At 43.7% G+C, this 20,308-nt stretch overlaps 1 protein-coding gene across 2 annotated transcripts in view; it reads left to right on the top strand.

Moving 5' to 3' along the window:
• The window catches only part of LOC129101444 (scavenger receptor cysteine-rich type 1 protein M160-like), a 47,898-nt gene extending 29,865 nt beyond the window's left edge, over positions 1-18,033 (top strand). For both annotated transcript variants that reach the window (XM_054611275.1, XM_054611276.1), the window contains exons 7-13: positions 7,355-7,660; positions 7,753-8,034; positions 11,962-12,300; positions 12,394-12,675; positions 15,612-15,953; positions 16,045-16,332; positions 17,665-18,033. In XM_054611275.1, the coding sequence (XP_054467250.1) occupies positions 7,355-7,660; positions 7,753-8,034; positions 11,962-12,300; positions 12,394-12,675; positions 15,612-15,953; positions 16,045-16,332; positions 17,665-17,705 (1,880 nt within the window). In that variant the 3' untranslated portion in view covers positions 17,706-18,033. The remainder of the gene's footprint in view (positions 1-7,354; positions 7,661-7,752; positions 8,035-11,961; positions 12,301-12,393; positions 12,676-15,611; positions 15,954-16,044; positions 16,333-17,664) is intronic.
• Positions 18,034-20,308: the final 2,275 nt, after the last annotated feature.

The raw sequence follows: 20,308 nt of genomic DNA, 5'->3' as shown, positions 1-20,308 counted from the left end.
AAACATTAGTAGTAAACATGAGTAGTAAACATTAGTAGTAAACATTAGTAGTAAACATAGTAGTAAACATTAGTAGTAAACATGAGTAGTAAACATTAGTAGTAAACATTAGTAGTAAACATTAGTAGTAAACATGAGTAGTAAACATTAGTAGTAAACATGAGTAGTAAACATTAGTAGTAAACATTAGTAGTAAACATGAGTAGTAAACATGAGTAGTAAACATGAGTAGTAAACATTAGTAGTAAACATTAGTAGTAAACATGAGTAGTAAACATTAGTAGTAAACATGAGTAGTAAACATTAGTAGTAAACATGAGTAGTAAACATTAGTAGTAAACATTAGTAGTAAACATGAGTAGTAAACATTAGTAGTAAACATTAGTAGTAAACATGAGTAGTAAACATTAGTAGTAAACATGAGTAGTAAACATTAGTAGTAAACATGAGTAGTAAACATGAGTAGTAAACATTAGTAGTAAACATTAGTAGTAAACATGAGTAGTAAACATTAGTAGTAAACATGAGTAGTAAACATGAGTAGTAAACACTAGTAGTAAACATTAGTAGTAAACATTAGTAGTAAACATTAGTAGTAAACATGAGTAGTAAACATGAGTAGTAAACATGAGTAGTAAACATGAGTAGTAAACATTAGTAGTAAACATGAGTAGTAAACATTAGTAGTAAACATTAGTAGTAAACATGAGTAGTAAACATTAGTAGTAAACATGAGTAGTAAACATTAGTAGTAAACATGAGTAGTAAACATGAGTAGTAAACATTAGTAGTAAACATTAGTAGTAAACATTAGTAGTAAACATGAGTAGTAAACATTAGTAGTAAACATTAGTAGTAAACATGAGTAGTAAACATTAGTAGTAAACATTAGTAGTAAACATGAGTAGTAAACATGAGTAGTAAACAGTAGTAGTAAACATGAGTAGTAAACATTAGTAGTAAACATTAGTAGTAAACATTAGTAGTCCACCTCCTCTTCCTCTCATGAGCCCACATGTTGGCATGTTTCAGGGTGACAGGCTGTCAATCACACGCATTTCACGTGCACAGTTGACGTGCACGATCGCGTGCACTGTGAGAATAAATGGGCTTCAAAATAAAAGCACTGCGGTTTTAGTCCACCCATAAGATAATTATAAAACATGTTTTATCTTCTAATCATCATGTAATCTTTGTCGGGCCGCACAGTGCGCAGGTCTGGAACAACTCAAATGTATATTAAATTGTGAATATGGTAGAACATCAAACACAACCTATCCCCAGCCATGACCGTGTTACTCATTACATTACATTACAGTCATTTATTCATGATGGATGTTAACGGCGACTCTTATCGCAGAAACTATCATTTGTCTCCTCGACCATAAGTTGCCCCAGAGCAGTGATCCTCACTATTTTTTTGACAAGAGCCACATTGGCATTGCAAAATCAAAAGGAGAGCCACTTTTATGACAACATGCTAAGTCACCTTTGCAAATGTGCATTTCTTCATATAAATTGGTGTTACGTCCCAGACTTAAGGGGATGAGGGGAGTAATACAATGATGTTATTCCCAGGACTGGTCAGCGAAAGAGAGGACAAAGAGACACGTGCCTTGTTAAAAAACAGGAGTTTATTTTATTTAACAAAAATAAACAACAACACCGTCAGGTTGAACTCAAAACGCTGGCCTGCAAAAAGGTACCAGGATAGTCAGTCATGCAATCGGTTAACACAAAATACTCGGTCTCCAAAAAAGAACCAGGAAACCAACAGAACAATGTTAAAAGATTCCCTGGCCACAGTCACCTTCCCACTGAAAGGGAGACATCAAGGCTTAAAACACACAGCTCACCCTTACCACTGCAAGGAAGTGACACACTGAACCAACCGACCTGCAGGCATCGGCCCACAGGCCTAACAACAAAACAACAGAAAAGTAATAACAATGGATTTTCATTTAAGACCAGATTTAACTTAATACTGTGATGACCTTGACTTTCTTCATGTTGTATTTGTATTTGGTTGTTGCAATCACAGTGAGGCATTCAAGATGACCATGGGTCAGTCGGTTTTCTGTTTTCTCTTGATAGTGTTCATGGTCGAAAGTGTTGACTCACAGGTGTATGTGCTCATGAAGAAAGACATCACTTTCTGTGCAAGTGGTTTCAAAGTGGGAAAGTCTGCTTCAGAAACCAGACTCCAGAAGTGGCCAACACCTGCTCTGAGTTCAACTTGGAGAATGTTGTTTGTTTGCAGCTCAATTATTTCACTCTCCAGAGCAGCACGATCACCAGGGCAGAGCTGTGTGATGTCTGACGTGAGGGAGGACACATCCACATGGAAAACCTCCTTATATTCAGTCACATCACTGAATCTGGATTCAAACTCACCCTTCAGCTCCTCCAAAACTTCAACGAATCCACGCTCTCTCATAAGACGCCTCTGTTAAGCCTCTGCGGTGGAGGTGGATTAGATGTTTGTGTGGATTAGATGTTGCTGCTCACACAGTGAAGCAGTGAGCTGTGAGCAGTGAGCTGTGCAGTTTTCTTAATTCTTAGTTCACTGCCAGGCGGGTAAAGTTCATTGACTTTTGGATGCGCCGTTTTGAAATGGCGCTCCAGATTGCTTCGTTTGAAACCGGCACGGGTTTGTTTGCAAATCAAACATAGAGGGTTCATACCGTGCAAATCAAACATAGAGGGTTCATACCGGTCAAATCAAACATAGAGGGTTCATACCGGTCAAATCAAACATAGAGGGTTCATACCGAGCAAATCAAACATAGAGGGTTCATACCGGTCAAATCAAACATAGAGGGTTCATACCGAGCAAATCAAACATAGAGGGTTCAGCAAATCAAACATAGAGGGTCAAATCAAACATAGAGGGTTCATACCGGTCAAATCAAACATAGAGGGTTCATACCGTGCAGAACAAACATAGAGGGTTCATACCGTGCAAATCAAACATAGAGGGTTCATACCGGTCAAATCAAACATAGAGGGTTCATACCGGTCAAATCAAACATAGAGGGTTCATACCGGTCAAATCAAACATAGAGGGTTCATACCGGTCAAATCAAACATAGAGGGTTCATACCGTGCAAATCAAACATAGAGGGTTCATACCGAGCAAATCACACATAGAGGGTTCATACCGTGCAGAACAAACATAGAGGGTTCATACCGTGCAGAACAAACATAGAGGGTTCATACCGTGCAGAACAAACATAGAGGGTTCATACCGAGCAAATCAAACATAGAGGGTTCATACCGAGCAAATCAAACATAGAGGGTTCATACCGTGCAGAACAAACATAGAGGGTTCATACCGTGCAGAACAAACATAGAGGGTTCAAGAGGGCAAATCAAACATAGAGGGTTCATACCGAGCAAATCAAACATAGAGGGTTCATACCGAGCAAATCAAACATAGAGGGTTCATACCGTGCAAATCAAACATAGAGGGTTCATACCGAGCAAATCAAACATAGAGGGTTCATACCGAGCAAATCAAACATAGAGGGTTCATACCGTGCAAATCAAACATAGAGGGTTCATACCGAGCAAATCAAACATAGAGGGTTCATACCGAGCAAATCAAACATAGAGGGTTCATACCGTGCAGAACAAACATAGAGGGTTTGCAGAACAAACATAGAGGGTTCATACCGAGCAAATCAAACATAGAGGGTTCATACCGTGCAGAACAAACATAGAGGGTTCATACCGTGCAAATCAAACATAGAGGGTTCATACCGAGCAAATCAAACATAGAGGGTTCATACCGTGCAAATCAAACATAGAGGGTTCATACCGTGCAAATCAAACATAGAGGGTTCATACCGTGCAAATCAAACATAGAGGGTTCATACCGAGCAAATCAAACATAGAGGGTTCATACCGAGCAAATCAAACATAGAGGGTTCATACCGGTCAGAACAAACATAGAGGGTTCATACCGTGCAGAACAAACATAGAGGGTTCATACCGTGCAAATCAAACATAGAGGGTTCATACCGTGCAAATCAAACATAGAGGGTTCATACCGAGCAAATCAAACATAGAGGGTTCATACCGAGCAAATCAAACATAGAGGGTTCATACCGAGCAAATCAAACATAGAGGGTTCATACCGAGCAAATCAAACATAGAGGGTTCAAATTGCAAATCAAACATAGAGGGTTCATATCAAACATAGAGGGTTCATAGCAAATCAAACATAGAGGGTTCATACAAATCAAACATAGAGCAAATCAAACATAGAGGGTTCACCGAGCAAATCAAACATAGAGGGTTCATATGCAAATCAAACGTGCAAATCAAATCAAACATAGAGGGTTCATACCGAGCAAATCAAACATAGAGGGTTCATACCGCAAATCAAACATGCAAATCAAACATAGAGGGTTCATACCGTGCAGAACAAACATAGAGGGTTCATACCGAGCAAATCAAACATAGAGGGTTCATACCGTGCAGAACAAACATAGAGGGTTCATACCGTGCAGAACAAACATAGAAGCAAATCAAACATAGAGGGTTCATACCGTGCAGAACAAACATAGAGGGTTCATACCGTGCAGAACAAACAGGAATCCGTCCGTCCACTTCTCTTGAAATGTTCTGTGCTCATCTTGTATGCTTCTTATGTTTCGTTTTTAATTACACCTGCCGTTTCTCTGCCCGTCCCCTCTCCGATGTCTTCCTGCTGGTTTTTGTCCTCAGACTTATTTCCCTCATCACTCCACTAGCAACACTGTCTGTCTGTTCGTCTGGTTTTTGAGTTCTTTTCTGTCCCTTTTTTATTAAAAACCGGTCCATTTCGTATTTCAGCTGGCAAGCGGAGCGTGCGTAGCTTACGTAGTTTACGTAGCTTACGTAGCTTACGTAGTTTACGGAGCTTACGTAGCTTACGTAGCTTACGTAGCTTACGTAGCTTACGTAGCTTACGTAGCTTACGTAGCTTACGTAGCCCGCCTTTACATTTTGAGCGGTCACGTGTTGTAAACAACACGCTTGCGGGCTGCGTTGCCAGGTTTGACAGGTTGACAATTCCCCCTTTAGGGATCACCATTAAGGCTTAATACTTTTAATTTCTCCTTCATTATTTGGGTGAAGGGACAAGTATAATTCAGATGTTTGCGTTTTTGTAGTGCAATGTTGTACGTTTATGAAGCACATTTGAAAAAATGTATTGGCTGTGTTACCACATAGGAAGCTACCATGCGAGCCACCAATTATAGAGTAACGCTGCCCCAGAGGATGGCAGATACTGAAGGAAGGCGGGAGGTGTAAGGCTATAATGCTATAATGCTATAATGCTATAATGCTATAATGCTATAATGCTATTATTCAGGCTATCGTCATGTGGCTGACGAGTCTGTCATCAAGAGCTTATTCAGGGATACTTTCGAGTCGCTATGCTCATAGGGTTAATGTGGGAAGTGGAAAGGGAGAACTATCAAAAGCCCTCTGGACTTAGATTGGAGGTAGAAGGTATTACGGACATGGGATATTTTTGGAAGAAAGCTTAAACCTGCAAAATAAAACCACAAACCAACGATTTGGATGCTTCTTCAACTTTTTTCCGAGTTCAGGGACGTTGATGGTGTTGAAGGTTTATTCACTGTCCCGGTTCCATTCCTCTGGAGGAGCCGAGGAGCCTGTGTGAGAGGATGAGCCCATACGAAGCAGGAAAGGTGATGTCCTGTGAAGGGTCTGCTGACGACAGCCAGGTCCATAACGGACCAGATCCATAACGGACCAGATCCAGAACGGACCAGATCCAGAACGGACCAGATCCAGAACGGACCAGATCCATAACGGACCAGGTCCAGAACGGACCAGATCCAGAACGGACCAGGTCCAGAACGGACCAGATCCATAACGGACCAGATCCATAACGGACCAGGTCCATAACGGACCAGGTCCAGAACAGACCAGATCCAGAACGGACCAGATCCATAACGGACCAGATCCAGAACGGACCAGGTCCAGAACGGACCAGTCTTTGGTTGAATCTTTGAATGTACAACGACGCTTTTGCCGAGAATGATTTATGGTACTCTAACAGAGAGCCCCCATGAGACAGAGCCAGGTCGGAGATGATGGCTAGGTAAGTGTCTAGTCCGGACCTACAGTCAGGATATACTTCACATATGACATCTCTGAATACACCGACAGTGACATTGAACTCGGGCATAGTCCGGTTCTTTAACAGTCTGGGTCGCTTTCTTCCAGAGTGACTGAGACATCCCACAGTCAACGGTACGTCTGTTGAATACAGCAGAGTTTTAGTCAGATTAATATCATTACCTGCAAGGATTTGATTCCTTAGGTGAGGAGAGATTGCAGCAGCAGGTGGAAAGAATGGCACTCCGGTTGGAGCGGCAGGTAGCCAGGTACCCAGGTAGCCCAGGTAGCCAGGTACCCAGGTACCCAGGTAGCCAGGTACCCAGGTAGCCAGGTACCCAGGTAGCCAGGTACCCAGGTACCCAGGTACCCAGGTAGCCAGGTACCCAGGTACCCAGGTACCCAGGTACCCAGGTACCCAGGTACCCAGGTAGCCAGGTACCCAGGTACCCAGGTAGCCAGGTACCCAGGTAGCCAGGTACCCAGGTACCCAGGTACCCAGGTACCCAGGTACCCAGGTGGCCCGTGGAGAGACGCAGCTGGAGCGTTGTTGACACTGGGAACGGAGTTTTTAGTTGGCAGTCGGAACGGTTTTCCAAAACCTGGAGGCAGACGTCCATCCCGCTGATGGACTACTGGATGTTGGTGAGAGAGGACCCGGTCTCCATCCTGATGACCGGTGTACGTCTGGGTGGAGGTGGTAACGCCAGTGGAAGCAGAGGCATTAGCGTCGTTGGCGGTGCGAGGACAGGTCTTCTTCTTGGATGTATGTTTCGTAGGAGTGGGGAGAGGAGCGACAAGAGGAACTTGAAAAGGTCTCCGTGACTGGTCTGTGGCCGATCAGAAGCTGTGAGCTGGGTACAGCTGGGGACGTATGACTCCCGTGTCCTCATGAACTAACGCTAAGCTTCATAAAGTGTTGTTAATAGTAGCCCACATGTAAAAGTGTTTTTGTGTAAAGTAATAGATTTGGTGATTTTTCCCCTTTTTACCATTGTGACCCATTCTACTTATGTACTTATGAAAACCTCAGTCAATGCACTGTGTGTGTTATGAACTAATATGTTTATATGGTATGTTTTTCATTATTAATAATATTGCTTATTATTTTTACTAATGTTGACTTATTGTATTTATTAATTGCACCTCTGAATCTTTTTATTTAGTGTCTGGTGATTTCTCTCTCTCTCTCTCTCATCTTCTATCATCTCTACAGACTCTGTCAGGCTGGTGGAAGGGACTAGTCTGTGCTCAGGTAGACTGGAGGTGAAGTCCAACCAGAGGTGGTCCTCAGTGTGTGAAGATGACTTTGACCAGCAGGATGCAGAGGTGGTCTGTAGGGAGCTTGGCTGTGGGGCTCCTTCAGTCCTCCAGGGGGCGCTCTATGGAGAAGTGGAGGCTCCAATGTGGACCAAAGAGTTCCAGTGTGGAGGCCATGAGTCTGCTCTCCTGGACTGTAGAAGCTCAGGCTCAGATAGAAACACCTGCTCACCTGGCAAAGCTGTTGGACTCACCTGCTCAGGTAGAAGAGGAGCTGCAGCTTTGATCTGGTTCATTTCTGTTCTACTGGAGCTCACTTTGTTCTTTACTGACGACTCTCTTGTTTCTGTTCAGAACCTGTCAGGTTGGTGGGAGGAGACAGTCGCTGTGCAGGAACACTGGAGCTGAAACATGAAGGAGACTGGAGTCCAGTATATGGCTATGGCTGGACCCTGAAGACAGCATCTGTTGCCTGTAGAGATCTGGACTGTGGCTCTGCTGTTGATGTGGAATGGAGAAAGTCCTTAGAGAGATCTGTGTGGAGGATCGACTATAACTGTGTTCAGTCTGGATCTACTCTGAAGGAGTGTTCAACATCATATTCCTCTTCCTCCATCGTGTATCTCACCTGCTCAGGTAAGCCCATCAGTGACATCATCTGTGTACTGATCTGATTCCTATGTCTGGGTCCAGTCCCTCCCTAACTACATACTGTGAGTCTGTATATAAACACTCTCTGAGGTGGCTCTATCCCTTCATGAGCCTTCACCTGTCACTTCCTCATCAGGTGAACCGTTAGATTCCCTTTGTCTGCTTTCAAACGTGACTTTTCTGCATGTTGAACTCTACTGGCTCAGCACCTGGTACAGCTGAAGTGGAGACATGTTTCTTCATCCAGTTCAAGGCACATCTTCTGAGGAGTGGATACTTGTGTTCCATCAGTTGGTCCCATAACTCTTCATTCATGCCAGGTGTTTCCCTTCATTTGATCTCAATGTAGATCTGCAGTGAGAGAATCTCGTTCTCAGCAGCAAAGCTGTCCAGGTGGAGCACTGATACTATGCTGCTCTCAGTGAAGCTCTTCTGATGCTCTGATCTTGCTCCTCATAGATGTCAAGCTGCAGAATGTCTTTGCCCTGATGTTTCACTTCTGCCTGCATGTGAGGAAAGTTCTCATTGTTAAAGCCAACTTGACAGCAGTTGTATCTTTTAAACGTGTTCTCTTCACTGATCCTGTTGATGACGTGTTCATCATAATCCTGCAGCTCTACATCAGCTTAATTCTTCATCTTTTAAATGTTTGAGTATGTTGAAAGGAGGAAATGCACGTACAAACAAATATTCTGATTCATAAAACCTTGCATAAGTCTTCCAGTGAGATATTTCCTCTAATAATTCCATATTCAACCTGTAAATGTGTGCAGCTGGTTCTGCCTCACATCCCTCTACACGCCCACATTCAACCATAAACGGTCAATGCAAAGCACCGTGTGAATGTTGATGCATAGAAATGAGCTGCTGATCAATGGGTCTTTATGGTGAATTACAGCAACTACAAGAGGAAGACAGAAATCAAAGTGCTTTGGATGAGGTGATCTCTGAACACTTGTTTGCTCCTCATTCTTCTATTGACAGTCCTAACAGTGACAGAGTATCTACCCTGCAGCAGAACACATCACAAATGTCACTGAAGTATTTATAGATTCACAGGAATCACACTGATTGCTTCCAACATGATGGAGACCATCACTGGTATCCACCACCGTAGATATCATTTAAAAAAGGAAGTCTGATAGGTGAACACAGTGAATGTATTTTTGTATTCATGTTTTATTATGGCAGTATGATGAGGACAGATCATGAGGTCATGGAGTGATTGTGTGAGAACTGTCACTGGCTTTATTTACACACTTTGCTCATTTACACAATCCTCATGTGCAGGAGGTGAACATTCTCCAGGTGAGGTGAGTGAAGAAGGCAGAGTGTGTGACAGTCACCATGGTGACTCCAGTGAGCTCTGATAGCTGCATCAGATAGCCGTTTTCACTTTGTCTGTGTACAGTATGCTGTATCTGTCCTTATGGAATAAACCATGAAGAAATCAATAAAGTGGAGTTCATTGCAGAGACTCTACTCACAAAAACTATATGAACACTGAGATCCTACTTGGTGATATATGTACAGTATCAGAAGATTGTTGAAAGCTCTTTACACTCTGTTCTGCAGTTCTTTAACACTATTTAAGTTTTCTAACAGATGATGATCATTTCATCAGCTGCTCCACAGATGACCACGAGTGTCGGTAGTTCAGCCTCTCCTCTGCACTGAAGAGAGCATAAAGCGCTGATGAAATATTCAGGGACGTTTGATTTGAGGATTGACTCTGTTTATATCTTTAACCTTGAAATGTGCTTATAGTTATGGCTCACAAGCACAAATAACACTGCTGGTCTGATGTTTATGATAAAGAGAATATATAAGTGCACAGTAACGTGTGATATGAAGAGAAATGAAATGTGTAAGAGGCCTCATAATAGCTGTAATGATACCACTCACATTCATCTCTACAGTCTGAACAGGTGTGCACATTCTCCTTCAACTATGTTTTCATAGATCACAACTTTTGCGTGTGAAGTGGCGCCCCCGTCTTTCAGGCCCTGTTTTGTGCCGACTCAGCGGTTGTAAATGAGACCCCTGGTCTTGAGTCGTGCTTTTGACTCTTTGCCTCAGTGGTGGCTTCGGCCTTTACAATAAGAAGTGGACATAGTCACGGTGACTTCATCCATTGGTTTCTGGACGACAGTTTTGAAACCTCAAATTCAAGTTTTTGGACTCAGCCATCTTGTTTTGTTGCAACCAGAAGTCACATGAGAGGGAGGAGCTCAGTAAACCCATGTTCAGACAACCAAAGTGTTAAAACGAACTTTCATTAAGTGAAAACACTCTGAAAGGGTTAAAGTTGTGAGACCAAAACATGGACAACTCTCAGACAACGCTGTGGTGTCGACCTGTCAATCAGTGTGTAGCCCCGCCCTAAAGCATCCCCTGCTTTATGGTCTGTTTGACTCTAAATGGAGCATTATTTAAGACAAGATAAGATAAAATAATCCTTTATTAGTCACGCAGCGGGTTAATTTACAGGATTACAGCAGCGTAGATATAGTGCAAACAAGGTACATAGTGAAAAAAAGAACAAACAAGTATTTTAAATAAGTAAATAAGAAAAATATAAATCCACAATAACTAATAAGAATATTATATATGCAGACAGAATAATTATAGTATTGTACAGTGTAATTCTATTGTACAGATTTTTTTGTGTTTTGTTTTGTGGTCTACTGGGATGGCAGACAGAGCTGGTTGTGCAGCCTGACAGCAGCTGGAATGAAGGACCTGCAGTACCTCTCCTTCACCACCGGGGGTGAAGGAGCTGCACAGAGCTGCCAGGGTGTCCTGCATGGGGTGGGAGGTGTTGTTCATCAGGGATGACAGCTTGGCCATCATCCTCCTGTCTCCCACCACCTCCACCGTATCCAGTGGACACCCCAGCACACTGCTGGCCTTCTGAACCAGTTTGTTTAGTTTCTTCCTGTCGGCTGTCGAGATGCTGCTGCTCCAGCAGACCACTGCATAGAAGATGTCTGAAGCCACCACAGAGTCAAAAAAAGGTCTCAGTCTCCTCAGCAGATAGAGTCTGCTCTGACCCTTTTTATAAAGTACGTTACTGTGATCAGTCCAGTCCAGTTTATTGTTCAGGTGAACACCCAGGTACTTATAAGATTGCACAATCTCAATGTCCTGTCCCTGGATGTTCACTGGTTCTGGAGGACAGTGTTTACCCCGGTGGAAGTCCACCAGCAGCTCTTTGGTTTTACCAGAGTTGATCTGGAGGCGGTTCCGCTGGCACCATCCTATGAAGTCCTGGTTCAGTTCCCTGTATTCCCTCTCATCACCGGAGGAAATTAACTTTACTAAATGAACATCATGCTGTATTGAAGAAGACTTGAAACTAGAGATTCAGACCATAAACTCATGTTTACAATGTTTACTGAGGGAATAAATCAAGAGAGAAGTAGAGTCATTTTCTCATAGACTTCTATACAACCAGAGGAGTCGCCCCCTGGTGGACAGCAGAGAGAATGCAGCTTTAACACATGAAGCTCTGACTTCATGTTTCAGAACCAGAGTTTGACACCTGGACAGTACCCAGAATGCACCAGCAGGCCAAAGCTTTAATGAGATTTATTATTGATTGTTGTTCAACGTGTTAAAGTGTTGTTAATAGTAGCCGACATGTAAAAGTGTTTTTGTGTAAAGTAATACATTTGGTGATTTTTTCCCTTTTTACCATTGTGACCCATTCTACTTATGTACTTATGAAAACCTCAGTCAATGCACTGTGTGTGTTATGAACTAATATGTTTATATGGTATGTTTTTCATTATTAATAATATTGCTTATTATTTTTACTAATGTTGACTTATTGTATTTATTAATTGCACCTTTTTATTAATGTCTGGTGATTTTTCTCTCTCTCTCTTTCATCTTCTATCATCTCTACAGACTCCAGACCTGTCAGGCTGGTGGATGGGACTAGTCTGTGCTCAGGTAGACTGGAGGTGAAGTCCAACCACTCTAACCAGTCTAACCAGTCCAACCAGAGGTGGTCCTCAGTGTGTGAAGATGACTTTGACCAGCAGGATGCAGAGGTGGTCTGTAGGGAGCTTGGCTGTGGGGCTCCTTCAGTCCTCCAGGGGGCGCTCTATGGAGAAGTGGAGGCTCCAATGTGGACCAAAGAGTTCCAGTGTGGAGGCCATGAGTCTGCTCTCCTGGACTGTAGAAGCTCAGGCTCAGATAGAAACACCTGCTCACCTGGCAAAGCTGTTGGACTCACCTGCTCAGGTAGAAGAGGAGCTGCAGCTCTGATCTGGTTCATTTCTGTTCCACTGAAACTCACTTTGTTCTTTTACTGACGACTCTCTTGTTTCTGTTCAGAACCTGTCAGGTTGGTGGGAGGAGCCAGTCGCTGTGCAGGAACACTGGAGCTGAAATATCAAGGAGACTGGAGACCAGTATATGGCCCTGGCTGGACCCTGAAGGCAGCATCTGTTGCCTGTAGAGATCTGGACTGTGGCTCTGCTGTTTCTGTAGAAGAGAGAAAGTCCCTATGGGGATCTGTGTGGTGGATCATCATTAACTGTGTTCATTCTGGATCTGCTCTGAGGGAGTGTTTAATATCATATTCCTATACCTTCATCCTGGATCTCACCTGCTCAGGTAAGCCCATCAGTGACATCATCTGTGACATCTCTACAGTCTGAACAGGTGTGCACATTCTCCTTCAACTATGTTTTTATAGATCACAACTTTTGCGTGTGAAGTGGCGCCCCCCTCTTTCAGGCCCCGTTTTGTGCCGACTCAGCGGTTGTAAATGAGTCTCCTGGTCTTGAGTCGTGCTTTTGACTCTTTGCTTCAGTGGTGGCTTCGGCCTTTACAATAAGAAGTGCACATAGTCACGGTGACTTCATCCATTGGTTTCTGGACGACAGTTTTGAAACCTCAAATTCAAGTTTTTGGACTCAGCCATCTTGTTTTGTTGCAACCAGAAGGCACGTTGTGACAACCTGGATGTGATACCAGATCTCACCACCGGTTTCACCGGGAAACACCCACTTTTGTGGACTTCGCACTGATTCGCTGAGAGTTTACGCGGCAATTCAACCTGGACTGCCTGAACGTATAGCTGTCATTCAGGTAGCAGGACAGGAGAGCAAAACGCATCTAGAGGAGACCACCAGAGCCAGATCGTTTGTTGTATTCATGCTAGACCTTCCAGCAATTCCCCGTGGACTGATTTCCCGTTGCCGACCCTGCCTGTCTGGACTTCCCTGCCTTGCCTGTGCCCCGGTCAACGACTCAGCCTTCTGTCCCCGACCACCAGTTTAGCCTCCACTTCCTCTGGTTTCCGTCTGCCTGATCCCCTGCCTGTTTCCCACTATCCACTGACCAGCTGGAGACCGGCCGTCACCTCGAGCACCACCGCGAAAACCCGGACTGGATCAGACTGACTGACTGACTGACTGACTGACTGACGTGAGTGCATTTGTTTTTGTGTTTGATTGTTTTTTTGTGTGTGGGCTTTGGGGACTGTGGGATTTTTTGAGGGTTCTTGTCTTGTGTGTGTAAACCTTAAATATAGTAATATTGTGAAATTCTCCAAACTGGTGTGTTTGTGTTCTTGTTCGGGTAAAATTGGATCCTTCAATGTGTGGGGTGTACATATAAACTGGATGTACAGCCTTTGTGATGGTTGTTGGGTATATAAAAAGAGAAAAGGATAAAATTATTAACATAAAAAGCAACGGTGACTGACGCATCTTAAATGCCAGGAGAGAAACCTGGCTGGCACCCTGACAAAACCACATCTCAGTTAAACTGTCACAACGTGAGAGGGAGGAGCTCAGTAAAACCATGTTCAGACAACCAAAGTGTTAAAATGAACTTTCATTAAGTGAAAACACTCTGAAAGGGTTAAAGTTTTGAGACCAAAACATGGACAACTCTCAGACCGGACAACGCTGTGGTGTCAACCTGTCAATCAGTGTGTAGCCCCGCCCTAAAGCATCCCCTGCTTTATGGTCTGTTTGACTCTAAATGGAGCATCATTTACTAAATGAACATCATGCTGTATTGAAGAAGACTTGAAACTAGAGATTGAGACCATAAACTCATGTTTACAATGTTTACTGAGGGAATAAATCAAGAGAGAAGTAGAGTCATTTTCTCATAGACTTCTATACAACCAGAGGAGTCGCCCCCTGGTGGACAGTAGAGAAAATGCAGCTTTAACACAGGAAGCAGTGACTTCATGGCTGTTTCTCAATATGTGAACTTCTCTGTACTTGTGTCCTCCTGAACTTGTGAAACGTCATCTAGCGGCCCAAGTACTGTTCCAATACACAAGTTCGCATCAAGCCAAGTACGGTCCAGATACCTGGAAGTGTCCTCGCTCCGCCCATTATATCGAGGATGCATCGGAGGAGACTTGTGTGGACTTTGGACAGCCAAGTATCGCAGAATGCATTTCACCAGCAAACAAGAGACGACAGTGGCGGAGACGACTCACAACTGTCAGTTATAACTGTCTAAATACTGCTGTTGTTGTGTAACGGAATTTAGTTTTAACATTTTTTTAAGCGAGAATGTAGTTGTTAAGACTTAAAATATGCGGTCAATTTATCAAGATAGAGCCTGTTTGAAAAAAGCGCCGACGTTTGTCGGAGATGAGAGGACCAGAGAGAGATATATATATATATATATATATATATATATATATATATATATATATATATAGAGATATGAGAGGACCAGAGAGGAGACCGGGCGGTGATGCTCATGCATCCCGCTGACAGCAGCCTGATCTCGGCTAGGCCTCTCCAGATGTGCCGCTGGCTCCGGTGTCTCTGTGGTTGTGGTTGCAGATGTAACACAAAACATATACATATTAATATTTTTATATTTTCTAAATGAAAACGAAAAAAGGCAGGGTTGTGTTTTATATCATATTTCGTTTTATTGTCAATATATATGACTGAAGATAACCGGAGTAGGCGGGACCGACGAGCTGAGTTGGTGACGTCGTGACGTTGGTGACGTCATCAAGTTCGCTGCTGTTCCAATTGCAAAATGACGTAATGACGTAATGACGTACTGCGTCCTCCCGTCCTCGGGAGTTTGTACTCCCGAGTCGAACTATCCAAGTCTGAACTTGCAAGTTTTCAAGTCCACACTTGACCATACTTGGTATTGAGAAACGGCCCATGTTTCAGAACCAGAGGTTGACACCTGGACAGTACCCAGAATGCACCAGCAGGCCAAAGCTTTAATGAGATTTATTATTGATTGTTGTTCAACGTGTTAAAGTGTTGTTAATAGTAGCCCACATGTAAAAGTGTTTTTGTGTAAAGTAATACATTTGGTGATTTTTCCCCTTTTTACCATTGTGACCCATTCTACTTATGTACTTATGAAAACCTCAGTCAATGCACTGTGTGTGTTATGAACTAATATGTTTATATGGTATGTTTTTCATTATTAATAATATTGCTTATTATTTTTACTAATGTTGACTTATTGTATTTATTAATTGCACCTTTTTATTAATGTCTGGTGATTTTTCTCTCTCTCTCTTTCATCTTCTATCATCTCTACAGACTCTGTCAGGCTGGTGGAAGGGACTAGTGTGTGCTCAGGTAGACTGGAGGTGAAGTCCAACCACTCTAACCAGTCTAACCAGTCCAACCAGTCCAACCAGAGGTGGTCCTCAGTGTGTGAAGATGACTTTGACCAGCAGGATGCAGAGGTGGTCTGTAGGGAGCTTGGCTGTGGGGCTCCTTCAGTCCTCCAGGGGGCGCTCTATGGAGAAGTGGAGGCTCCAATGTGGACCAAAGAGTTCCAGTGTGGAGGCAATGAGTCTGCTCTCCTGGACTGTAGAAGCTCAGGCTCAGATAGAAACACCTGCTCACCTGGCAAAGCTGTTGGACTCACCTGCTCAGGTAGAAGAGGAGCTGCAGCTTTGATCTGGTTCATTTCTGTTCTACTGAAGCTCACTTTGTTCTTTTACTGACGACTCTTGTTTCTGTTCAGAACCTGTCAGGTTGGTGGGAGGAGCCAGTCGCTGTGCAGGAACACTGGAGCTGAAATATCTAGGAGACTGGAGACCAGTAGCAGCTATCGGTACCGTGACCCTGAAGGCAGCATCTGTTGCCTGTAAAGATCTGGACTGTGGCTCTGCTGTTTCTGTAGGAAATAATGAGAAGTCCTCATTGAGATCTGTGTGGTTTATGAAGCGTCGCTGTGTTCATCCTGGATCTGCTCTGAGGGAGTGTTTAATATCAACTTCCTACTCCTACATCCTGGATCTCACCTGCTCAGGTAAGCCCATCAGTGACATCATCTATGACATCATCTCTTCCTCTGTGGTTTTCCATTGGACTGAACTGTTAAGTTATCCAGGACAACGACATCCTAAAGTTCAGAGAGGTGGGCTTGTTTCTGGAAGCTTCAAACCCTCCATAGACTGCTGAGCTCCACCTGGCAGGACTGCCTGCCTGTCTGTCTGTCTGTCTGTCTGTCTGTCTGTCTGTCTGTCTGTCTGTCTGTCTGTCTGTCTGTCTGTTTGTCTGCCTGTCTATCTGTCTGTCTCTCTGGTCCCTTTTTGTCGAACAAAGATGGAATGTGAACTTTCTGTTATTGTTATTGTTAGTATTATTATTTACTTTTTTGTTATTATTGTTATTATTATTGTTATTATTGTTATTGTTATTAATATAATTCTTGTTGTTACTATTGTTATTATCATTGTTGTTGTTGTTATTATTATTTTTATTATTATTACTACTGTTATTATTATTGTAATTGATATTATTATTACTATTATTATTACTATTATTATTATCGTCATTATTATTTTTATTGTCATTATTATTATTATTGTTATTATTGTTATTATTATTGTTATTATTATTACTATTATTATTACTATTATTATTATCGTTATAATTATTTTTATTGTCATTCTTATCATTGTCATTCTTATTATTATTATTGTTATTATTGTTATTATTATTATTATTATTATACAGTGCTACAGGTCATTTTTATACTTTCTGTCCCTCATCACATAGTTAATGTGTTTTCTGATGGTTTTTGGTCAGATGTCTGAAATCAGGTCTGTGTTTAACTCAAGCTGAAGACATTTGAACGATTTGTTCTACGATATAAAATCATTAAATACCCCTCTGGTGAATGTAGAATAATACAAATCACAAATAGAAATAATCCAGTCAGATGTTTGGTCCAGCTCTGACCAGGAGCTCTGGTGATGAAAACAGGACGTAGGTGATGACATCACTGTAACATGAAACCAAAACTAACCAGATCAAATGAAACAAAGTCCCAAAAACACAAACCGTCATTCTGACTGACTCTCAAACAGAACATTTACCGCTGAAGACTTTAAACTCTGTATGAAGCCAAAGCTTCATGTGTTAAAGCTGCATTCTCTCTAGTGTCCATCAGGGGGCGACTCCTCTGGTTGTATAGAAGTCTATGAGAAAATGACTCTACTTCTCTCTTGATTTATTCCCTCAGTAAACATTGTGTAAGGTACTGACACACGTCTGTTGTTTAGACCAGCGACTGGAATGAAGCTCTCATCTGTGTTTAGTGAACTGAACACAGGACTGTGCTGTCATGTCTCTCCAGGCCAGAAGGGGGAGGAAGCCGGGCAGACGGGAGAACATTGAGCTGGATGAGTTTAACCTGGGTGTTCCTGCAGCTGAAGAAGAAGGAGCTCAGGGAGCAGAGTAGCTCCTCCAAGGAGCTCATCTCACATCCAGATGGATTTCTAACACACAGCCACCATCAGCTCACTTTATACCATGTTCCCTTTAAACAAGAAGAGAGATGAAATGAAGAAGATCACTTTGATAAATGTATCTCTATCATCTCCTATGTTCAAAGAAAACAAACCAGTTTAATAAACTATGAAACTCTGTGGATGAGCTGAATGTAACAGACAGTTTTCTGGTAACAATCAGATAAAGATTGTAAGTCATAACTCTGATATGTCTCATAATTTTACACAACATAACTACTGTGACGTTCACAAAGAAACTGTAAAGGAACAAAAGTATAAATGTTCTCCAGTACGACAGTCTGTCTGGTGCACAGCGTAGCATATTGTTATGATGATAGAGAAGAATGTCCGTAGTCTTTAATATGAATCATAAGCGATGTGAGATAGCCCACGGTGTTGTATCACAGCTTCATCATAAATAATTATGAATGCATAGACAGGTCTGGAATCGACTTGACATCAGATACATAACGATATATGATGCAAATATATGACGGACAGCAGGAGCGTTTTGTAAAACCTTTATTGACGTGTGTGTTTTGAACAGACATCGACACCAACCCCCAACGTCGTCATTCACTCCTGTGCTCGGCATGTAGAGAATGATGTAATAATGATAGTAATAATAATAATAATAATAATAATACAAACAATACATTTTATTCATAGAGCGCTTTTCAGAGTACTCAAAGATGCTTGAATTATAATTATAATAATGATAATAATTATAAAAAACACCCTGTGGGCCCACCACCCGCAGGGATAGGCATTGGGGTCGGGTGCAATGTGAGCTGGGCGGCAGGCTGGGGCGGGAACCTGGGCGTGCTGACCCCCGGCATCACAGACTAGCTCTCGGGACGTGGAATGTCACCTCTCTGGCGGGGAAGGAACCGGAGCTGGTGCGGGAGGTGGAACGCTACCAACTAGGTATAGTTGGGCTCACCTCCACGCATAGCACCAGTTCTGGAACCAAACTCCTGGAGAGGGGCTGGACTTTTTCCTTTTCCGGAGTTGCCCAGGGTGAGAGGCGCCAGGCGGGTGTGGGGATACTCACGAGCCCCCGGCTGAGCGCCGCTGTTCTGGAGTTCTCCCCGGAGAACGAGAGGGTCGCCTCTCTGCGACTGGGAATTGCAGGAGGAAAGTCTCTGACTGTTGTTTGTGCCTATGCACCAAACGGCAGTTCGGAGTATGCGGCCTTCTTGGAGTCCTTGGGTGGTGTTCTGGAAAGGGCGCCGACCGGGGACTCCATAGTTCTTCTGGGAGACTTCAACGCTCATGTGGGTAATGACGGAGAAACCTGGAGGGGTGTGATTGGGAGGAACGGCCTGCCCGATCTGAACCCGTGCTTTGTTGTTGGACTTCTGTGCTAGTCATGGACTGTCCATAACAAACACCATGTTTGAGCATAGGGAGGTTCATAAGTGTACTTGGTACCAGAACACCCTAGGCCAAAGGTCTATGATCGACTTTGTAGTTGTGTCATCAGACCTGCGGCCGTATGTCTTGGACACTCGGGTGAAGAGAGGAGCAGAGCTGTCAACTGATCACCACCTGGTGGTGAGTTGGATCAGGTGGAGGGGGAGGCTGCCGGACAGACCCGGTAAACCCAAACGTGTAGTGAGGGTGAACTGGGAACGTCTGGCTGAGGATCCTGTCCGCAAGGTCTTCAACTCCCACCTCCGGAATAATTTCTCGTGCATCCCGGGGAGGCTGAGGACATGGAATCCAAGTGGGCCATGTTCAAATCCTCCATTGTGGAAGCTGCTGCTAGGAGTTGTGGTCGGAAGGCGATCGGTGCCTGTCGTGGCGGCAATCCAAGAACCCGCTGGTGGACACCAGTGGTGGAGGAGGCCGTCAAGCTGAAGAAGGAGGCCTTTCGGGCTTGGTTGGCCGAGGGGTCTCCTGAATCAGCAGGCAGGTACCGGTTGGCCAGAAGGGCTGCAGCTGCGGCGGGTTGCTGAGGCAAAAACCCGGGTGTGGGAGGAGTTCGGTGAGGCCATGGAGAAGGACTTTCGACTGGCCTCAAGGAAGTTCTGGCAAACCGTGAGACGACTCAGAAATGGGAAGCAGGTCTTGTCTCAGGCCGTGCTCAGCAGGGGGGGAGAACTGCAGACCCGGACTGGGGATATTGTCGAGCGGTGGAAAGAACACTTTGAGGAACTCCTGAACCCGACCAACACGTCCTCTGTGGAAGAGGCAGAGTCTGAAGACTCAGGGGAAGACTTGTCCATATGCCTGGCGGAGGTCGTTGAGGTAGTTAAAAAGCTCTTCAGCAGCAAAGCGCCAGGAGTGGATGAGATTCGACCGGAGATGCTAAAGGCTCTGGACATTGTTGGGCTGTCTTGGTTGACACGTCTCTTCAGTGTCGCATGGAAGTCGGGTACAGTGCCTGTGGAGTGGCAGACCGGGGTGGTGGTTCCCATTTTCAAAAAGGGGGACCGGAGTGTGCTCCAATTATAGGGGTATCACACTGCTCAGCCTCCCGGGAAA

The sequence above is a fragment of the Anoplopoma fimbria genome, chromosome 13 (assembly GCF_027596085.1).
Source record: "Anoplopoma fimbria isolate UVic2021 breed Golden Eagle Sablefish chromosome 13, Afim_UVic_2022, whole genome shotgun sequence".
Classification (NCBI taxonomy): domain Eukaryota; kingdom Metazoa; phylum Chordata; class Actinopteri; order Perciformes; family Anoplopomatidae; genus Anoplopoma; species Anoplopoma fimbria.
The sequence above is the reverse complement of the archived record's forward strand: the minus strand, read 5'-3'. Positions and strand labels throughout refer to the sequence as shown.